Source organism: Juglans microcarpa x Juglans regia, chromosome 2D, assembly GCF_004785595.1.
Source record: "Juglans microcarpa x Juglans regia isolate MS1-56 chromosome 2D, Jm3101_v1.0, whole genome shotgun sequence".
Lineage (NCBI taxonomy): Eukaryota > Viridiplantae > Streptophyta > Magnoliopsida > Fagales > Juglandaceae > Juglans > Juglans microcarpa x Juglans regia.
This window is the reverse complement of record NC_054596.1, coordinates 567,928-588,070: the sequence shown is the minus strand read 5'-3', so window position 1 is coordinate 588,070 and position 20,143 is coordinate 567,928. Positions and strand designations below refer to the sequence as shown.

At 37.5% G+C, this 20,143-nt stretch overlaps 1 protein-coding gene across 2 annotated transcripts; it reads left to right on the top strand.

Moving 5' to 3' along the window:
- Positions 1-5,287: 5,287 nt before the first annotated feature.
- LOC121249576 lies at positions 5,288-19,969 on the top strand. Of its 2 annotated transcripts, none has more exons than XM_041148294.1 (9): positions 5,288-5,609; positions 6,307-6,977; positions 7,168-7,249; positions 7,461-7,536; positions 8,507-8,587; positions 15,963-16,099; positions 17,090-17,342; positions 18,917-18,980; positions 19,100-19,969. In XM_041148294.1, exons 2-9 carry the CDS (start codon positions 6,359-6,361, stop codon positions 19,729-19,731), a joined length of 1,944 nt encoding a protein of 647 aa, XP_041004228.1. In that variant the 5' UTR covers positions 5,288-5,609; positions 6,307-6,358; the 3' UTR covers positions 19,732-19,969. The 2 variants fall into 2 exon arrangements, with proteins under 2 accessions (XP_041004228.1, XP_041004227.1); XM_041148293.1 differs by having other exon boundaries at positions 5,289-5,609; positions 6,302-6,977.
- Positions 19,970-20,143: the final 174 nt, after the last annotated feature.

Genomic DNA, 20,143 nt, shown 5'->3' with positions numbered 1-20,143 from the left:
CATGTTTTTTTTTCAAAGATGGCGGCCCTACAAGGAATTTATTATGCTTAGGCACTGTATTTTATTTATTTTTTGATTCGTGAATGCTCAAGAGAAAGCCAACCAGATGATGGATGCTATGAGAGAGAGGATCGACGCGGTAAAGAAGGTCGACAAAAACATAGTTTGTGGTCGGTTCGCCGACAACCTCCGTACCAGCACTCCTCCACCCCGTAGCTCCACCCGTCGTGTTGCTCCTAGACCCAGAAGTCGCTGACAAGCTTACAACTGAATCTCCTTGCCACAGATCTTGAGAAAGCAGAAAGAGGGGGAAGGAGAGGAAGAGTGAAATTGAGAAGGAGAATGAGAGGAAGAAGATGGTAGGAAAAAATTGATAGAGAGAGGAAACGAAATGAAGAGAGGTAGAAAAAATAAAATTTTTTATCAAAATGTGCACCTGGTTAAGCGGGGTTTTCCCAGCCAATCGCAGGTAGAGTTTTTCTTATTTTCAACATATAAGATCTTGTAATAAGCAATAATTTGTTTCATAAAAGGTACCCAAAATCTCAGTGACCGAAAAATTCAGTGCTCACGAGGAATCATAAAACAAAATAAAAATTTCCACACTCTAGCTTTTGTAAAATTTGATTGTTGAGAATTAATTTCGATTTCTTTAGCTAATGATCTCTGTTACTCCATCACACCTATATTGAAGAATAGGAAGGCAAGATTTTCAAATTAATTTAAATTAAATGGGACAAAGAAAAAAAAAAAAAAGAGGAGAATTAAGATTGAAGACCGAGATAGATCGAGATTCTTCGTTTGGTTACTGAACTCAGTTGAGTTCAGTTTAATTTTAAACTGTGTCTAATATCCAAATACTCAATTCTCAAATTAATAAACTCATTCCAACTCAAAAACTTATTACACATATGACCTACAACTTTTTTTAACTTAAAACATCTTTATATGTGGGACCTACAACCTTTTTCACTTTCTCATAAAAAATATTAAATTCATCTTAACATCTGAATACATTTTAAACTCAGTTTAGATAGATCTCACATAACTCTTTTTACTACTCAACTTATTATTACTATATATAAAGAATTCAACTTAATTGAACTCAGTTCAACATCTAAACATATAAGACTCGAACAGAGTTTAGAAGACTACTTTCCGGTTGAGTTGGTGCATGCATATGGGATTGGGATGAGTGGGCATGCAGTGGCCTATATCCTTTCACGCGATGATGAGATGTGTGTATGTATAATGATATATATATGGGCCAACACAAAATAAATCCCACCAGCATTAATTATTCAATAATTCTACTGTACGTACAGAGTCTCATTATTCAACGTTACTCGATCCATCGTCCAGTAGTAGTACTCTTTAAGTTTTACTACGTACGTACGTACAGGCCGCGAGGTGTTGATGATCATGGGAAATCATTAATTCCTATCCCTATATCATCATTCAACAAATACACTTTGTTTATGTCGTGACCCAACACAAAATTAAAGACAGAGAATGATCTGCGCAAATTTGTACTGGACGAGGGCATCCTTCTTCCTTTCTTTCTTTGCTGCCTCAAGTGAGATTCTTCCACATGTACGTTCTAATTACATTAATTCATAATCTATTTACGTGGTTTCAACTGATAAGCAAATTATAATTATTTGTTATATTTCGTATTTTGCACTTCAATAATATACCAGTAGTATTGTGCCTAGACACACAGATTAAACATCTTTTATACATTAATTCTAGGGACAAAGTCTTAAGTGAACTGCAATTTCTGAATTCTAGAGTAATTTCTCACACCGTGATCATTAGAATTGATGCCGATGCGACGATGCTTGTTGTATGAACATTCCTTAATTAGTTTCGTAAAAGAAGTCGTTGGAGCTACTCTCAATTCAATTAATATGTGACTAAACTCGAGATTTACTTTTATCTAATAATTTGTTGTCGATCGTTACCAGATCATGATCAGAAGCTTGCATGCATCCAGCTGGTCACGAGCAAGTCTCAAGCTATATATACGGTCATGATCTACACATGATGATGTAAGTTGGCAACCTTCTGCTTGTTCTAGTTAATTAAAGATCAGAATGACATATATATAGAGTATTACTTTCGAATGACATTATCACTCTTTCTCAGGTAACGAAAGAGCAATTAATAATGTGGTTTCGGGTATTCAAATCATACTAGCTGGGCTGCTTGTACGTTTTTGTTGGAGGAAATCAAGGTCAAAACCTTGGAAGTTTTCTAGAAAAGCGAGTAGCAGCTTTGATTCCTAATAATTAACTATATAATGAGAGCTTTGAATCCTCGTATTGCGATATTGGAAATTATACAAAGAGTTGTACTGAAGCATGCACGTACAATTAATATTTTCTTGAGACTGCAGGGGAGAGAGAATTAAGCAGGCTTCTCTTGCTCTACTAGTACAAACTGAGTTAATATTAATTTGAAGATTCAGAAAAGGAAAAAAGCTAATTAATTTGAAGAAAATAAAGCTTATGAATCCATGATGTACTGTTGCGGCCTTTAACATCCTGATCACAATAGAAGTTTTGGATCTTCCAGCGTTCCCTCTTGCTCAAAAAGAAAGTCTTTGGACGATTATGGGGCTTAAGCAGAAAGCAACACAGGAGGAGCTGGCAGTGGCCAATGAAGTAGTTGCTGAAAGTGGGGGATATGGTACGAGAAAGGGAAGGCAAATAGATCAGGAAGCTCTCAACGACATACAATGATCTGGGCAGGGATAAGGCTGGATTGCTCTCAAAATCTCTGCTTCCACTATATCGATGGAAAACAAGGAGCTACTCTTTTCAAGGTGAAATGAAAGAGAGCATGACGATAACACACTCAGTGACACCACTGCTAGAGAAAGCGGCGGTGAGAAAGAGACCCGCTTTCAATGAAATTGAATACACCTGAACTGGAAGTTAACGAGAAGGACAGCCTTGTCTTCAATGAATTAGAGAGTTGGATAATTGATCATATTTCATAATTCCTACCATGCAGTTCCGCAACCGTCTGTGTATATGTATATTGTGTGCATATATATATATATGAAAAAATCTTATTGCAAGCAATTTCATGTACCAATATTAAATGTAAGATATTCTTTTATTTTTTTATAATAAAAAAATAATGTGAGTATTGGTATGCAGTTTAGTACGCCAAACTGCTTGTACCTAGCAAGTCTTATTTGTTAACTGTACTAAAACTCCATTTTATGAGTCTAAAATAAAATTTATGATAATAAGTATTAAATTAACAGTAATAAGAAATACTAAAGTCGTAGATTGAAAATTATATTTACAAGTCGGTGGCATACACCCTCCATATATACCGTTAATATAATAAGTTTTGACTTTTAATAAGATTTAATATTAAGCTTCTCTAATAAATTAAATTTCGTCATATTATCGAAGTGGAGGAGGGTGTGTCCTCTCTACTCATTTATGAGTAAAAAATTCAAGAATTTTATTTATAAACTGGTGTGAATAATAAACCTAACAAAACATGATTTACATAGAATAATTTAATTTAGAATAGAAATTTTGAATTCTGACTTGTACAAATCAAATTTTATTATACAATTGATGTAGATGATATATTTTATACATCGACTTGCAAACTGAATTACTGAAAAAAAATTTATAGTCCAACAACTCTATTTTAGCTCAAAATACATTTATTGATTTGAGAAAGTAATACTCTATTTTATATTTCTACACAATTTTAGCTTATATTAAGCGAAGAAATTACTCTACTACACGTTACCTATTAAATCCAAATAATTGCCATGGAATGACTTCTTCACTCGGATCAGACAAACTTAATCATTGGCAATGGTCGTTGCCAAGTCTAAAGTTTGGCTAGAATCTTAATTTTTGACTATAATATCAATTTTTAATTAGGTGAGTCCATATTAGACTAGCTATTATAAAGTTAAAATAATAATATAATATAATATCTTTTATTTTTTTTATAAATACAATTCATATATTTCCTAAATCTTCATGTTTTGTAGAAATAATATGTCTACTCTATCAATATTCGCAATCAGTAGAATAAATAATGTGTATGCCATGTATGTTTTACCATTCAAAGAGATAGAAAAGTGATGAAATAATAAAATATTACTTTCCATTGTGAATAGTAGCTAGTCATGTTTAGAGAGGACTTAAGATTTACTGTAGCTCAAGTCTTAAGCTTTGGACCATTGAATAGTCCAATGCGGAGGCTTTTTCTCATATATAGCTAAAGTTTGGACTTGCATTGACATTTGGCTAGTCTATTGTTAATATTTTTAGGTGATGTCGAGGTGATGTCGAGAAGGACGATTGATCTCTTAAGTTCCTGAAAAGGCATCCTTCATGATAACTGTCATATCGTAGTAATATATATGATGGTTTCAATATGCTTATAGTGGTACATTTGAAGGAAAATGAATGATTGAAGTATCAAAGATTCGTGAGCGATCAATAGAAGAACTTAGAAAATTATTTTTCAATACTTTACTTCATTGGTCGATTGTAATTAATTTCAATAAAATGAGTTTCCATATTTTTTTTTTATCACTAAATTAGTACGCTAAAGCGATATTCTTGTATATGTCCTGCATACCTAGACTTTTGCCTATTCCTATAATAAACAAAATTTTGTTTACCAAAAAAAAAAATCAAATAAAAATTGTCAAAAGAAAAGAGAAAGATTATCTAAAGAAAATGACTAATGCCGAGTATAGATTTTAATGTACAAACCACAATGGAAACCTTTTGTAAAAATATAGATCTCATAAAAAAAGGTGATGTGTTTTTTCACATTTTTTAATGATAGAACTTATTTATTATAAAAGATTTACGCAAACTTATATACAACACTATGTTTGAAAAGTAAGAACATCTCATTTTGTATCAAAATTTCTTATAATTTATTTCTTAAATATTATTAAAATATAAAATATTTTTTAATTTCAAAATTTTCATTTAATCATTATCAAATTATTATAATTTTTTCAAATTTTTAAATAAAATAAAAAAAACATACTAGCTTTTCAAATTTTATAATAAAAATAATATCTAAATAATTTTATAATAATTTTATTCAATTTTTCTTATTATTTTTTTAAATCTAATAAAATATTTCAAATCAAATCATTTTACTGATAATTACAAATGATTTCGTTATTAATTATAAAATTCTTATATAATAAGATTACTATTACTATGGACAAAATTCTTTTTCCGGTGATTACTTCAAACAAAATTCTCGCGGTGGACACAGTCACACAGCACACAAACGGGATCCAGTAAGCGACGCCGATGACATAACTGCAAAGCCAATTCCCTCGTAATTACGCAAAGCAATTCGAAAGATCTTTCAAAAGATCCACACAGCTCCTTCAAACCCACGACGGCGCGACAGAGCCCTACCCTCTCTTCCTTGACGCAGCCAATCATATCTCTTTCTCAGACGCTCAGCTTTCCGTCTTCTTTACTGAAATCTCTCAGATTGAGATACATAGATCCATGGCATAGCGTTGACTCTGCTTGTGTTGTAACCTCTATTCTCTTCCCAATTGAATAAAGATTTGTTCGCTCGAGGTAATACCACTAGCTCTAAAACCCTAATTTTTTTTTTTTTGCTTAAAAAATTTCTTATTCTCTCCTTTTGGCTGCTGAGAAACTCGGGAATAGTTGCCAGGAAGTTGTATTCTGAGTTCGGTCGGTTCCTTATGTTTATTTTTCTTTGTTTAGAATACAGCCGAGAGATTCTTGTCCCAAGAAATAGGTTAGACTTGTCCAATTTTGTGTGTTTCGTTTTTTTCCCTGCCTTGTCCCCTTAATTTCAGGCGTAACTTCCTTTTAACCCTAATCATTTTCTTTCCTCATTTCTACAGCCTCCTCATTTTCCGCCGGTCCTCCTTCGCTTTCCTCTTCTTTTGTCTAATGCTAGCATTCTAGCAACTCTCCTTCGATTGGCTCTTCCTTTTTACTTGTATCCATGGCCGATGGCTACCACAGTCATTACAATTCGCATGAGTTTTAATGTTTTAGTGTGGATGTAAACTTGCAGCTCATGTTTTGTACGTGGTTCCTTTTTATTCTGATTTTTTACATAAAAAAAGAACGATGAATTATTCTGAAAGGAAGTGCATATGTATACGTACATGCATACGGTTCTACATGTATGAGTGTGTGAAATATGTTGTTGATGTAGTTTTCTTCATTAGCATCTCTTATTTGAACGTTGAACTTTGTTTTGTTGTTCACTGATAATTATTTGTCTGTTGCAGAATAGCTTCTTTGATTTGCTTGCTAGACCCACTCCAACAGAAGTTTCTTCACTGAACATGGAAATCGAGGATTTGAGTGGCCTACCTACATCTGGTGACTATGACTGTGGAAGCGAGAACAATGAACTTCACAATTCTAACTATGAGCCAATTGATCTTCACCCTACATATTCTGAGAATAAAGAAGTCAAACTACATAGCGAAAATCATTTACATGAGGATGATTCTCGATATGAAGAAAGTCATTTCGTGTCAGAAGCAAACATTGAAAAGGATATTGTTGGCTGTCATTCAGATATGGAAAAAGAAGATTTCATTAGCCTCCCCCCTTCTCATGATTCTGGCTGTGCAATTGAGAACAATGGAGTTTGTACTTCTAGTTATGGGCCTAGTTTATCTGATGCTCAACCCAGTAACTCTGCAGATAGAGAAATGAAGATTAACAGTGAGAACCTGGGTGTCAATGATGTTGGCATTCACCATGAAAACCACCATGGTATGCTGGAAGGAAACCTTGATACTAATTTGATTGACCATCCATCTATCATGCAAGTGAGTGGTGAATTGGGTGATACTGTGGAGTTGAATAGCTTCAGCTCTAAAGTGCATGCTGAGAATGGTTGCCTTGCCGTTCGAGATGGGATTCCTGTTGGAAGCCACAAGATGGATGGTAGTTGTATCCTTGTTTACGATTTAACTTCTCATGATTTTTCTCATTTAATCTGTAGTAACTAAGCAAATTAAAAACTAAGGCGTTGGTTTATTGTAGTGCAATAGTTCAAATAACAGTAATACCACTATTAGCTTTTACATCCATGGAAAATCAGTTTCTATCCATGGACGTTCTCCATAATTTGAGATGCCAGCTATATCAGGTGTTAAGAGAGCCCGGATGACATTTGATGAACAGCTACCTTCAGTGCGTGTCATGTATAATTCCTTAACGAGGTTGGTTAAAAGTAATTTTCTGCACAGGACAGAATACGTAGTTTTAACTTACCTTTTGATATATTTAAAACTATACAGGGGCACACCAAAAAAAATGGAGATTTTTTTTTTTTTTAGAATGACCCATGATGAAAATCACATTTTACATAAATATTTCTTCCTAAGGAAATTACGGTTAGTCTATAGGTAATAGATACTTTTACTTTCTCAGGGCTAGTATACAGAAGCTCGAGGTACTATTACAGCAGTGGTCACAATGGCACGCTCAACATGGTTCTTCATCCCAAGTAATGACCGCTCTTCTCTAAAGACTAGAAATTTTGGTTTCTGATTTATCTTCTCATTTATGTAGTATGTTCTTTTCTACTAGTCTAGTTGAATTATTACCCTTAAGGATGCATGTATTCACTCCTTTCATTCCCTAAATGATATGGAATGACGGAGGAGTTAGCTCAAGTGGTAATGGCCTTGGTCTTGGTGGTATGATCCCTCTTGGTCTAACGTTTGAACCCTTAGGTGCAAAAGATTTCAAGGAGCCACATCCCATCGGTAAAAAGCCAACGATTTACTTTATTTGTGTGGTGGGGATGCATTACATGGGTTTGGGGTTTAACCGGGTAAAAGACATGTTGCGTTTACACGTCTCTGAGATTTATCGTCATAAAAAGTAATAAACTCATCTAACTTATAAGGTTTGGAGCTGGTGGTCAAGTTCATGCTTGGGTCCATTGAATTAGAGAAAATGATTTTGTCAGATGTCCAAACTTCTGGGAATGTAACATCCTCCATTAGTAGGGACAGTAGAGCACTTTTTGTCTATTTTGATTGATTAGGATAAGTACATTTCTGTGCCTTTTTGTACTTGGGCCATGCCTCCTTTTCTTATGTAGAAAATTCTTGATTACCTATAAAAAAAACATTTCTGTGCCTTTTGAGGTTTAGGTCTCTGACTTGAATCTTGTAATTCTTTACCTGTGATTTATTTGTTCATTATGGTAGGTGTCTTTAATATAATCTTGTAAGAACGCTCTTGTATATGTCCCGTATACTCAGGCATTTGTCTATTTTATGCTCAATAAAATTTTGTTTATCGATAAAAAAATATTTTTATCTTGTAAGAGCGTCCTATTTATCTATTGCGTAAACCTCATTTGGATCCTTTGTCTATTATGCAATCAATGCGTTTCCTTTTTTTCCATTTGCTGTAATAAGTTCTAAACTTTGATTAAAGCTAGTCTGAAATTATGCATCTCTTAGGATCCTGATGAAGTGTTAGAATCTGGTGAAGAAATGTTCTTTCCTGCTCTACATGTTGGCGTGGAGAAGAACTCTGCTGTGGTGAGTTTCCTGGTTATGTTTCTGAATCCTGCATAGATCTAGATTGTCTCAGAAGTTTTAGTTTTGACGTTTCATGTGTGAACTTTCTGCTTTTTGGAGGTGGTGTTGAAGTTGGTTTTGGACCTGTTAGTGCTTATTGCACTGATGCCAATGCCTGTTTTGTTAACCTATTCCACAATATATAAACAGTGGTTTAACTAAAATGAACTTCCGGTTCATTTTTCCCCCTCAAGTTTGCTAATTTAGAGAAGTACATAGCTTCATAGCAACTACATGAAGCTTTTTTAAGACAGATCATAGCATGAACTACTTGCAGCACGTCTGAGAATATTGTTTATGAGCCTCAAGTATCTCTGTGCACCTCTATGTAATACTAGGATGACTTACACATTTAACAGTGTTCTCTCTGCCCTCAACCTGGTGGAATATTACAGATTAAAGAACTTACAGTGAAGGCATCTATTTCCTAGTCATGAGCTGCTCTGGTAGAGTTTACATTTCCCTAAGGGAAGCCTCCTTAGCCTTTGTATGCATTCGATGCCTTGCCTTTGCCTATTTACCTGACCCATATATACTTTTTGTGTACTTGGGCTTTGCCTATTAACTTCATCAATAAAATCTTATTTTACCTATCAAAAAAAATTATTGTACTTATTCAGAAAAGGCTTTCTTGAGACTCCTATCTTCACACCACAAATTATCCAAAATCTATTCTCAATGCCATCTCCCAACTCAAATCTATTATGGTTAGGAAACTTCCCTCAACCTTATGTCTTTTCATAATCCCACTCAATAGCGCCTGTGGATATTGGATTTCATAAGAACACCATTCACCTCCACTGGCTTGCATAGTTAGCATCCACTACATCCCTCCACAAGGCCTCTCTCTCATTTTTGTAGCGGCAAAGCCACTTCTCTAAGAGTACATGATTAAACAAGAGCAGGTTTCTTCTTATCAAAAAATAAATAAATAAAAACAAGAGCAGGTTTCAGACTCCCAATCCACCTTGAGATATTATCTTGGGTAATATGTCTTTACTAAAATCACTTTTTTATTTACTAATTGATATACTTGCAAATAATGCAAAGTGCTTCTCTTCCCTCAATGACTAACCATGCTGATCCTTAAAAACTCATTTTTTCCTTTTTTGGACAAGTGAGATTTAATTGTCTAGGCATCAGAGAATGATAATGGTTGGTGTGTACATTTTCTTCAGGAACAAGCCTGTTATTGTTAGTGAAGATAATTTTACAATTATAACAAGACTTGAAGTTGGCAGTCCAACTTCAGGGGTAATTTATTGGTAAGTGATTAGGCATAGAGGCACTGTGAATGTAGGCTGTGGCAAGAACAGGTGCTTCAATTTTTCAATCGTAAGTCTGAGGATCGATCTTGGTGTTTAATATTAGAGCTCAAGTAAGTTCTTGTAGTTCATGGTGTTTGTGGGCTCTTGACGGTGGGGTGTCTGTTGTATCTTTGGAAGATTATGTCTTCCATGAGTAGTTTAGCCATTGAATCGAAGGTGTTTGAGATACGGGTGGAGGGGTGTGAAGTGCTTATCACGGAAAGGGGTTGGAAAGGATCGCATACTTTGAGGTTGGGTTGGGATACAGCACGCTGGGTCTTAAGGGCCTTGGAGGAATGTTCTAAGCATGGAAGTAAGGTGTACTACTCTGCATATAGGGATGGTAACAGGGGATACATTGCGCAGAAGAGTTCCAACTCCCGTGGCAGTTTCTTGGCCTTAGTGGAGTATAGTGGAGGGGGGCGCCGGAGTTTCATCTATATTTCTGGCGAAAGGGATGGAATGGGGTGGAGGAAGCTTGCAGTGGTCGTGAGGGAGGTGAGTAACAAGTGTGCTCAGGGGAGAGGTTTACCACCTTCGTCGACAGTAGCACCCCCATTGGCTTGGTCGTACTTGGAGGCTATGCAGACACCTCGTGTTGGGAGAAAGTTTGCTTCGGCAGACCTGAATAGAGTAGGTGAGGTTCCTGTTTTGGTAGGTACACAAAGGCGGGAGGGTGATGGCAGAGGCATGGCTAGGCAAAATGATGCAAGTTTCTTGAAGGATTTGCGGGATATGCAGGCGGCTTTGGAAGAGATGGCTGTTAAAGTCAAAGGATGATACGGTGCGTTTTGGGTAAAGAAGTTATGGGATCGGAGGCTTTGGGTGTGGACCAGGAAAGGGGACCTAAAGGTAAGGCCCAATCCAAACATTATTTCGGAACTGAGCCCAACCAGATGAAAGGTTTGGCATGGAGGAAGAAGACACAGGTCGGGGTGGACTCAGAGGTGGGTGGGTCAGTGCCACCATCACCGGCGAAGCCTTAGAAGGTGATGTCGAAGGTCCTCGAAACTTCGATGGAAGAACAGCCGCCGGCAGCAGAGTCCATGAAGCATGGAGGGATGAACTCAGGCAGTTTTGCCGTAAGATCAGAAACAAACGTCTCGGCTACTGTACAGACTTGGTCGACGGTAGTAGATAAGGAAATCCCGATGTCATTCGCGAGGAGTATAGGTGATTTTCTTGTGAGCAAAGGCAAGATAGTTTCGACGCAGTCCCGAGACAATGTATCGGAGCCGATATTAGCACAGACGCTTCCACCAATAGCACAGAAAGAGCCGATAGGCATAATGGAAGCTTCAGAAAGGGAGGCAGGGGAAATTGTTGAGGCTGCTGAGGGACATAATGAAGTTCTGACATCTATGATCACTCACACGAGGGAGGCAGATGAAGCAGGGGGTTATTGTTTATTGTCTCAGTTCTTAAATTTAGAAGGAAGCAGGCAGGCTGAGTTTGTACGGTCTGAAATGGAAGAACAGGATATGATGGTCTCGGATCCAGAGCTTGAAGTAGCTGTTTATGAGGAGGAGATGGATAGTTCATCTCCGTTACAGATGACTCCTCTTCAGATTGTGTCGGAGGAAACCTCAGATTGGGTTTTTAAACAAGTGGAGAAAATTCAAAGCTGTGTGGGGCTATTTTATGATGGTTATGAAGAACAATTGAGGGCACTTTTAGTTGCTATTGAAGCTGGTCGATCCACGGTCGAGCAGTCATCTGTGAAAAAGAAGCGGGAGTTGAGAAGATTGCATTGTTCTATTAATTATGACAATAAGGAGTGTACTTCGGGGAGGAACATATCTAAGGGGAGGGAAGTTATATCTATTAATGAAGCCTAAAATTATGTTTTGGAATGTAAGGGGGATTAATAATGTCAATAAACGCCTTCGCATTAGGTCCATTATTCATAGTTGGAAGATTGATGTTGTATGCCTCCAAGAAACAAAATTGGAAAGTGTTGACAGGAATGTTATTTGTAGCTTGTGGAGAGGTTCATTTGTAGGCTGGACATATTTAGCCTCTTCCGGTGCTTCTGGTGGAGTACTAGTCATGTGGGATAGTAGAGTTGTCGAGATGGTAGAAGAGTGCATTGGAAATTACTTGGTGGCATGTGTATTAAGGAATGTGGAAGATGGGTGGTTGTGGGCATTAGCAAGTGTCTATGGTCCCAATAGGGATCGGGATAGGAACCTGCTGTGGGATGAAGTTTCAGGGTTGTATTCTATGTGGGATCTTCCTTGGTGCATATGTGGGGACTTCAATATAGTTCGATTCCCAAGTGAGCGGGTGGGTTCTTCTTCAATAACTTCAACAATGGAGGTTTTCTCATAGCTGATTTTCGACTTGGAACTGCTGGATTTGCCGTTGGTGGGGGGTGAGTATACGTGGTCCAATTCTAGAGGCAGTTCTAGATTGGACAGATTTTTAGTATCATCGTCGTGGGAAGCCCATTATCTGAAGCTGTGCCAAAAACGTTTTCCAAGGATAGGATCGGACCATTTCCCCATTATTCTTGAGTGTGGGGGTATTCATGAGGGCAAACGGTACTTTAAGTTCGAAAATATGTGGCTAGAAGTGGAGGGCTTCGTTGATAAGGTAAAAAGTTGGTGGCTGTCATACCAGTTTGAGGGGACTCCTAGTTTCGTTTTGGCTAGGAAACTCAAAGCTTTAAAAGCTGATTTGAAGATTTGGAATAAGGAGGTTTTTGGGAATGTTGAGCAGCAGAAAAAAGCCCTCTGGGAAGAACTTCAATCCTTGGAAGCTGATGGGGATAGCGAGGAGAGCTTGTCTAGGATAAATGAAGTAAAAATAGAACTTGAGAGGGTTCTTTTGAGGGAAGAAATATCATGGAGGCAAAAATCGAGAGTTCTTTGGCTTAAAGAGGGTGATAAGTGTACTAGCTTCTTCCTCAAAATGGCCAATTCTCATAGACGTAACAACGCTATTGAGATGTTAAGAACTGAAAATAATCCACTTACCTTACCTACTGAAATCCAAGAGCATGCTGTGCAGTATTTTAGTTCCCTCCTTAGTGAGATGGAAGATTGGAGACCTAAGATAGATGGATTGAACTTTGCAGCGGTAGATGCTTCTTCAACAAGTTGGCTGGAAAGGCCGTTCGAAGAACTTGAGGTGCATCGGGTGGTGTGTGGAATGAGGAGAGACAAAGCTCCCGGACCGGATGGCTTTTGTATGGCATTTTTTCAGGATTGTTGGGAGATTGTGCTGGAGGATGTGATGAAGGTTTTTCATGAATTTTATGAGTTTCAAAAGTTTGAGAAGAGTTTGAATGCCACTTTTATTGCCTTGATTCCAAAGAGAGTGGGTGCTACGGTGTTGAAGGAGTTTCGCCCAATTAGTTTGGTAAGTAGTGTCTATAAGATTATTTCAAAGGTGTTAGCAAATAGAATGAGCAAAGTGATGGGGAAGATCATTTCCAAATCTCAAAACGCATTTGTTAAAGGACGGCAAATTATAGATTCGGTGTTGATTGCAAATGAATGTGTAGATAGCCGCATGTGGGAAGGGCCTCCGGGGGTCCTTTGTAAGTTGGACATGGAAAAAGCATATGATCATGTAAACTGGAATTTTCTTTTGTTTATGCTTAGAAGATGCGGTTTTGGTGATAAGTGGTGTGGCTGGATAAGTCACTGCATTTCCACTGCCCGCTTCTCTGTACTTGTTAATGGACAGCCTTGTGGGTATTTTCCGAGTTCTAGAGGTTTGAGGCAGGGGGGGTCCCTTATCTCCCTTCTTATTTGATGTTGTTATGGAAGCATTAAGTCACATGGTGGAGGCAGTGGTAGGAGCAGGTTTTATTTCGGGTTTTTCAGTGGGTACTAATTCTAGTGGCCCTTCTACTATATCACACTTGCTTTTCGCTGATGATGCCCTCATTTTTTGTGAGTCTGTTGGGGAACAAATTCAAATTTTGAGGGCTGTCCTGCTATGTTTTCAAGCCGTCTCGGGATTAAAAGTGAACTTAAGTAAATCGGAGTTGGTACCCGTGGGAGAGGTCCATAATATTCATCACTTGGCTGAATTTCTGGGGTGTAAAGTTGCATTTCTGCCCATAAAATATTTGGGACTACCGCTAGGGGCATCTTTTAAGGCCAAACACATTTGGGACAGGGTGATCGAGAAGATAGAGAGGAAGTTGGCAGCATGGAAAAGGACTTATTTATCTAAAGGGGGTAGGATTACTCTTATAAAGAGTACTCTCTCTAATATCCCTACCTACTTCCTTTCTTTATTCCCTTTACCAGTTGGTGTGGCCAACCGTATTGAAAAATTGTATAGAGATTTTTTATGGGGTGGCCTGGGAGAGGAGTCTAAAACTCCCTTAGTGAGTTGGAAAAAAATTTGTTGCCCAATTGCTGATGGAGGACTGGGTATTCATAGTCTATGTAGTTTTAACAAGGCGTTGTTAGGGAAGTGGCTATGGAGATACCTTGGGGAAGAGGAAGCGTTGTGGAGGGGGTGATTGATTGTAAGTATGGTAGTGATTGGGGAGGATGGTGTACCAAGGAGAGCAGGGATTCGTATGGAGTGAGTCTATGGAAGTTTATTAGGAAGTTTATTAGGAAAGGTTGGGGTCGCTTCCTAAAACAAGTCAACTTCTCGGTTGGTGATGGTTCAAAAATCAGATTTTGGTCTGATGTTTGGTGTGGGGATATTGAATTGTCTCGAGCATTCCCGGTTGTTTTCAGATTAGCGACTAATAAGCAAGCTTCGGTTTCCGAGGTGATGGGTTTTTCCAATGGAATGGTGCTTTGGGATGTAGGCTTCTCCAGATCTGTCCAAGATTGGGAAGTAGAGGAGGTCACTGATTTTTTTAGACAGTTGTATTCAGTGGAGATAAGAAGACAGGGCAGGGATCAACTATGTTGGAGACAAACAGCCTCTAAAAAATTTACAGTTTGATCATTTTATAAGGTGATACTAAATCAGCACCATATTGACTTTCCTTGGAAGCGGATTTGGAAGGCTCATGTTCTGTCAAGGGTGGCCTTTTTTGTATGGACAGCAGCAATAGGGAATATTCAGACTATAGATAATTTGAGAAAGCGCGGAATGATTGTTTTGGATTGGTGCTTTATGTGCAAGAAAGAAGCGGAATCAATGAACCATCTACTACTTCATTGTGAAATGGCTAAAGTGCTGTGGGATGGTGTGTTTGGAAGGGTTGGGCTGTGCTGGGTTATGCCAGAAGCAGTGGTTGATTTCCTAAAAAGCTGGACCAACTTTCAAATGCATACTTGTTCCCAAGTGGCAGCTGCATGGAAAATGATGCCTTTGTGTATTATGTGGTGTATTTGGTTGGAGAGAAATTAGAGGTGCTTTAATGATCGGGAATGCAATAGAGATGCATTATGGAAGTTTTTTATAAGCACTCGACTTTGCTGGTTCTCTGCTATTGTACTCAAGGGTTTTTCTAAGTTTTAGAATGTAATTAGGTGTTTCTTGTGTATACTTCCTGTGTACTCGGGCTTCGCCTATTTCATTGTGCTTAATAAAGTTATAACTTATCAAAAAAAAAAAAAAAAAATTATTGGTAATATCAGAGACATTGACATGGCTCTTTGATATATATGTTATAGACCACACAGATTTTAGGGTAATAGGTGCACATAAAAGAATATCAGGTTAAATTTGCTTCCTGCTTTCATATTTGGTGTAGTTCAGGTTCACAACTTACGATTATAATATCTTATCCATCTTAGTACATGATTATTAAAACTTAAGGATTTATTAGAATTTCAGGACTTTCCTGGATAAATAGCTTCATGGCCATCAAATATAAAATTGTTGTTTGATCTCACTAGTTAATTTCATGGCTCTTTGTTCCCTGGCCATCCTTGGGCTGTTGTAGTTGAAGAATAATTCACACTAGGGACATCTCCTTGTTTTTACCCAATTTAGGAGATTTCCAATTCTCTCCCTATTGTACCATGATGGGGATGACATTTTGTTAGCTATTAATGGGTAAAATGTTTGTTTGTTTAATGTATACGATCTTTTACTTGCAGTCCTTCTGGATGGACAACCAAACAAGGAAGCAACAGAACAAGGAGTTCATTCCTTTGGATAGTAACTCTGTGCCTCTTTACGATCGTGGATATGCATTAGGTTTGACTTCAGCTGAAGGTTCAAATAACGTGGAGGAGTAAGCCCTCGTTAATTCTTTTATTATTTGTTGATGAAACTGTCCCATGTACTTGGGCTCTTGCCTACTCTTATTATCAATAAAATTTTGTTTACCGTTTAGATAAAAATTATTTGTTGATTAAAGCTTACCCTTGGATTGACCTGCTAAGTTCACAATTGAATATGTGACAATCTGCTATGACTGGTTGGAACATGCAAATTAATTATGTATTTTGAGGTCCTTGGAAGATTAGAAATAAGGTCGGTGAGAATCATGGTTTTGTTGATATTAACCATTACCATCCACTGTGGCTCTGCAATATCTACAACACCACAAAAATTGCAAACTCGTTTGTTTATTTATATACTTTTTCTGATATTGAAATGTTTGTGTTCCTTCTCTTCACTATAAAGTTAATGTTGTAGTATTGCAGTTTCCCTTGTGGTGGAGGTATATCTGCATTTATATGAAACAATTAGTTCAATTTGTATTGTGCTTGGAGTCGGCAGGAAAACTCTGGAGCAATAGCCTACCTTTATGTTTTTTGTAAGAGCCTTTTTTTTGGTTGACATGTTTAACGCCTTCGATCTCTTTGGAAGAAAAGCAGGAAAGCGAAAAAGAAAATTATAACACCAACAATAACAACAATAAAGACGAAGGGTGAAGATACCTAAAAACATTGGATGACCTAGGGCTTGGATCTATGCAAGAATATGCAAATTAGTTTATCTATAAGCCAATAAAAATCTATTTTTTTCTTATGAACATTATTCTTATAAGAGGATGATCTTCTTATACTTTTACCTATGAAAAAAATGGGATTTTTATCATTTTAATAAATCATGGTCCTGCTTGACATTGGGGGACTGATTTTTTCATGTTTAGTGAAGAATTGCTTCTCAGCATGGGTAAAGATAGAAGAAAAGAAGATCACTTCAACATGTATGTGATATTAGTTTTGTTAGAATAGCTTGTGATTGTTTTCGTTTTCCTGTTTCGAAATTGTAGAGGCTTGGGGATAATCGATAATGCAAGTCGTTGTTTCAATTGTGGATCTTATAATCATTCTTTGAAAGAATGCCCAAAGCCCCGTGACAATGTTGCTGTCAATAATGCTCGCAAACAGCATAAGTCTAAACGCAATCAAAATGCCGGTTCACGCAATCCAACTCGATATTATCAGAATACTCCTGGTGGAAAGTATGATGGTTTAAAGCCGGGTACTCTTGATGTTGAAACACAGCAACTTTTGGGCCTTGGGGTATGTTTCTCATTATGAAAGTTTATTTATACTTTGCAGAGATGTTTCTTGTTGGGATTAAGTATTATAATTCAATTCCCGATCAAAGTAAATTAAAACAAAAAGGATAAAAAAAGTATTATAATTAAATTCACCGCTAAATTTGTGATACTGGGTCTCGATTGGTTGGTTTGATGACCATGGAAGATGGCATATATATAAGGTACATTCTCATGTCCCAACATAAGTAAAACCAACAGGTAAAGAAAACATTCATCTAGTCAGACCCAAGTGATTGGCTGAATTAGTCATTTCACAGAGGGTACCCATCAACAGAGCTTTCCACTTCAAAAACATCCTAGGGTACTTCTATTAGCATACAAGTTATATGTCAGAGGTATGGTGAGTCTGGCAGGTTTGTATATTTTATATGAAACTGATAAACTCTTGCATTTACTCATATCAAGCTCGGCCGTCCAAATAAGTCAAATTTGATGATTAGAAATATCTTAGATTCAAAAAATCAAATTAAAAGAAATCTTTAATCACCATCCTGCTACCACTAACAACGGTACAGAGGTCATGTAACTATTCATCTTGACTTCCATATACAACCAAGAACTCCAGTTTAGCTGAAGAAAATGGTGCTTGAGAGAGTTGAAAGGTGAAAACGAATTAAACCCCAAGTGTTAAGAAACTAAGGTGTGAATGCTTTCTCCTTTTCATTCTGATTTTAAGCAGCCTCTCCTTTGTGTTTTATGAACATCATGCATTTGGATGGACCTTGACTCAGTTTCTTTATGCCCTTAGCTTCATGTTCGTTTAACCAAAGTGTGTATTTCTTTTACCACTTGAATGGGCTTTTAGGCTCAAGTAAACTCCTCATGAGTTCTGTAATTTGGACCTAATCATTTATATATATATATATATATATATATATTTTTTTTTTTTTTTTTTATGTCGGGGAACCTCTCCAAGGCAGGACCTTTCAGACCCACCTCTGCAGAGTAAATCCCGATCTTGTGCACCACACTCTCGGAAGTTTTCTCACATGAAACTAGTTAAATCGCTAGCTTTTCACCAGGAGGTGTAGCCCGAAGGATTGTTTGCACCCATAAGGTGTTGAACCTTGGACCTTGAAGGGAGTGATATCCCAAGACCAAGGCCTTCACCACTTGGGCCAACCCCTTGGGGTTAAAATCATTTATATATATATATTTAAGTAAAATTATTAATAAGCACAACCCTAGTACACTGGACCTAAATCGGTTTTGTTAGAATTGCATCATCTAGAGCTACCACCTATAACTGTTGGATTGTCCTTTCAGTCTGTCATGTTGAATGTTCTGTATGTAATTAGATTCTATGCTGGCACCTCTCCTTTCTGGTTGAATTTGCTTGTAGGTCTTTACTGTCACATCATGATCACTTCTTCTGTATTGTTCTTATAGTGGAGACGTTGAAGTTGTCAATTATACTTGCTAAAAACGGGACTTTGCTTGTTATGCTAGAGTTTGGGTTTTTTTTTGGGAGGGGGGGTGGATGTTAAAGTCCTTTTATTATGTTTTTTTTCTTTCTTTTTTTTTTGTATGTAGGAACTCGACCCACCCCCTTGGCTTCACAGAATGCGGGAAATAGGATACCCACCAGGATACCTTGGTATTTGATTATATATTGTGTAGTTTTTGTGTTCAGTTTTACTATCGGTTTCAAAGTTGTAACAATTATAATTTTTTTTTTCATTTTTCAACTCGTAACACGAATCCTGGAATTTTTAGATCCAGATATCGAGGATCAGTCATCTGGGATTACAATATATGCTGATGAGGAAATTAAGGAAGAACAGGAAGATGGGGAAATTGTTGAAAGAGACTGCCCTGAACCACAGAGGAAAATGACGGTCAAGTTTCCTGGATTAAATGCCCCAATTCCAGAAAATGCTGATGAAAGACTTTGGGCAGCTGGGCCATCAAGTTCAGATTTTTCCAGGAACAGATTGCACCGCAGATTAAACCATAATTCAGAACCAGTCAGCAGAGGTCATCATCGCGAGCAAAGGTGGTCCAGGGATCTTGGAGATGATGGGCCTCCTGGCTGTGAACCAGGACTTAGCCCCTCTCTGTCTAGTTTTCATCCGAGGTATGTTGGTTATGATTCTAGTCATGATTCTCAGAGTCCAAGAAGTAACATGCCGAGACCCAGAAGCCCTAGCTTTGGACGGTCCCTTTCAAACAGAGATAGACGCAGCCCTTTCTTTGATGGTCCCGTAAATTATGATTCTTTACGACACGATTATGGCTCGGGCAGATATGAAAATTGGACTGATGAAAGCAGGAATGACTACGGCCGGGATTTTTCACCTCATAGTAAGGATACACAAAACAGGCATTACCATCGCAGTAGAAGGTAAAACTAAATTGATTGAATTGTAGAGGCAATTTGTGAACTTTCCCTGACATTCATAGCAGGGGAGTGAGTGTACAAAATTTAGATGGATCTCTGTTACGGTGTAGTAGTATGTGATTCTCCAATTTTTAGACATGTCCATTTGTTTTCAGTTTGAACATAGCGGTCCTTTGTGGTCAAGATGTTAAAATGCTTAGTTGATGGGTTTGGGATTTCTATGGAACTGGAATTTGTTTGGGATACCCATAAATCCTTGTTTCTCTTCCTTGGGTTTTTTCTACTTTATACAGCATTGCTTGCTACGCTTTCACATCCTTCTCTTTGCTTCTTTGGTTGCTCTTTATCGGTCAAGAGCTCACAAGTACGACGTGTAGGACTGGAATGAATATATATCTACAGTTACTCATGTTCTTACC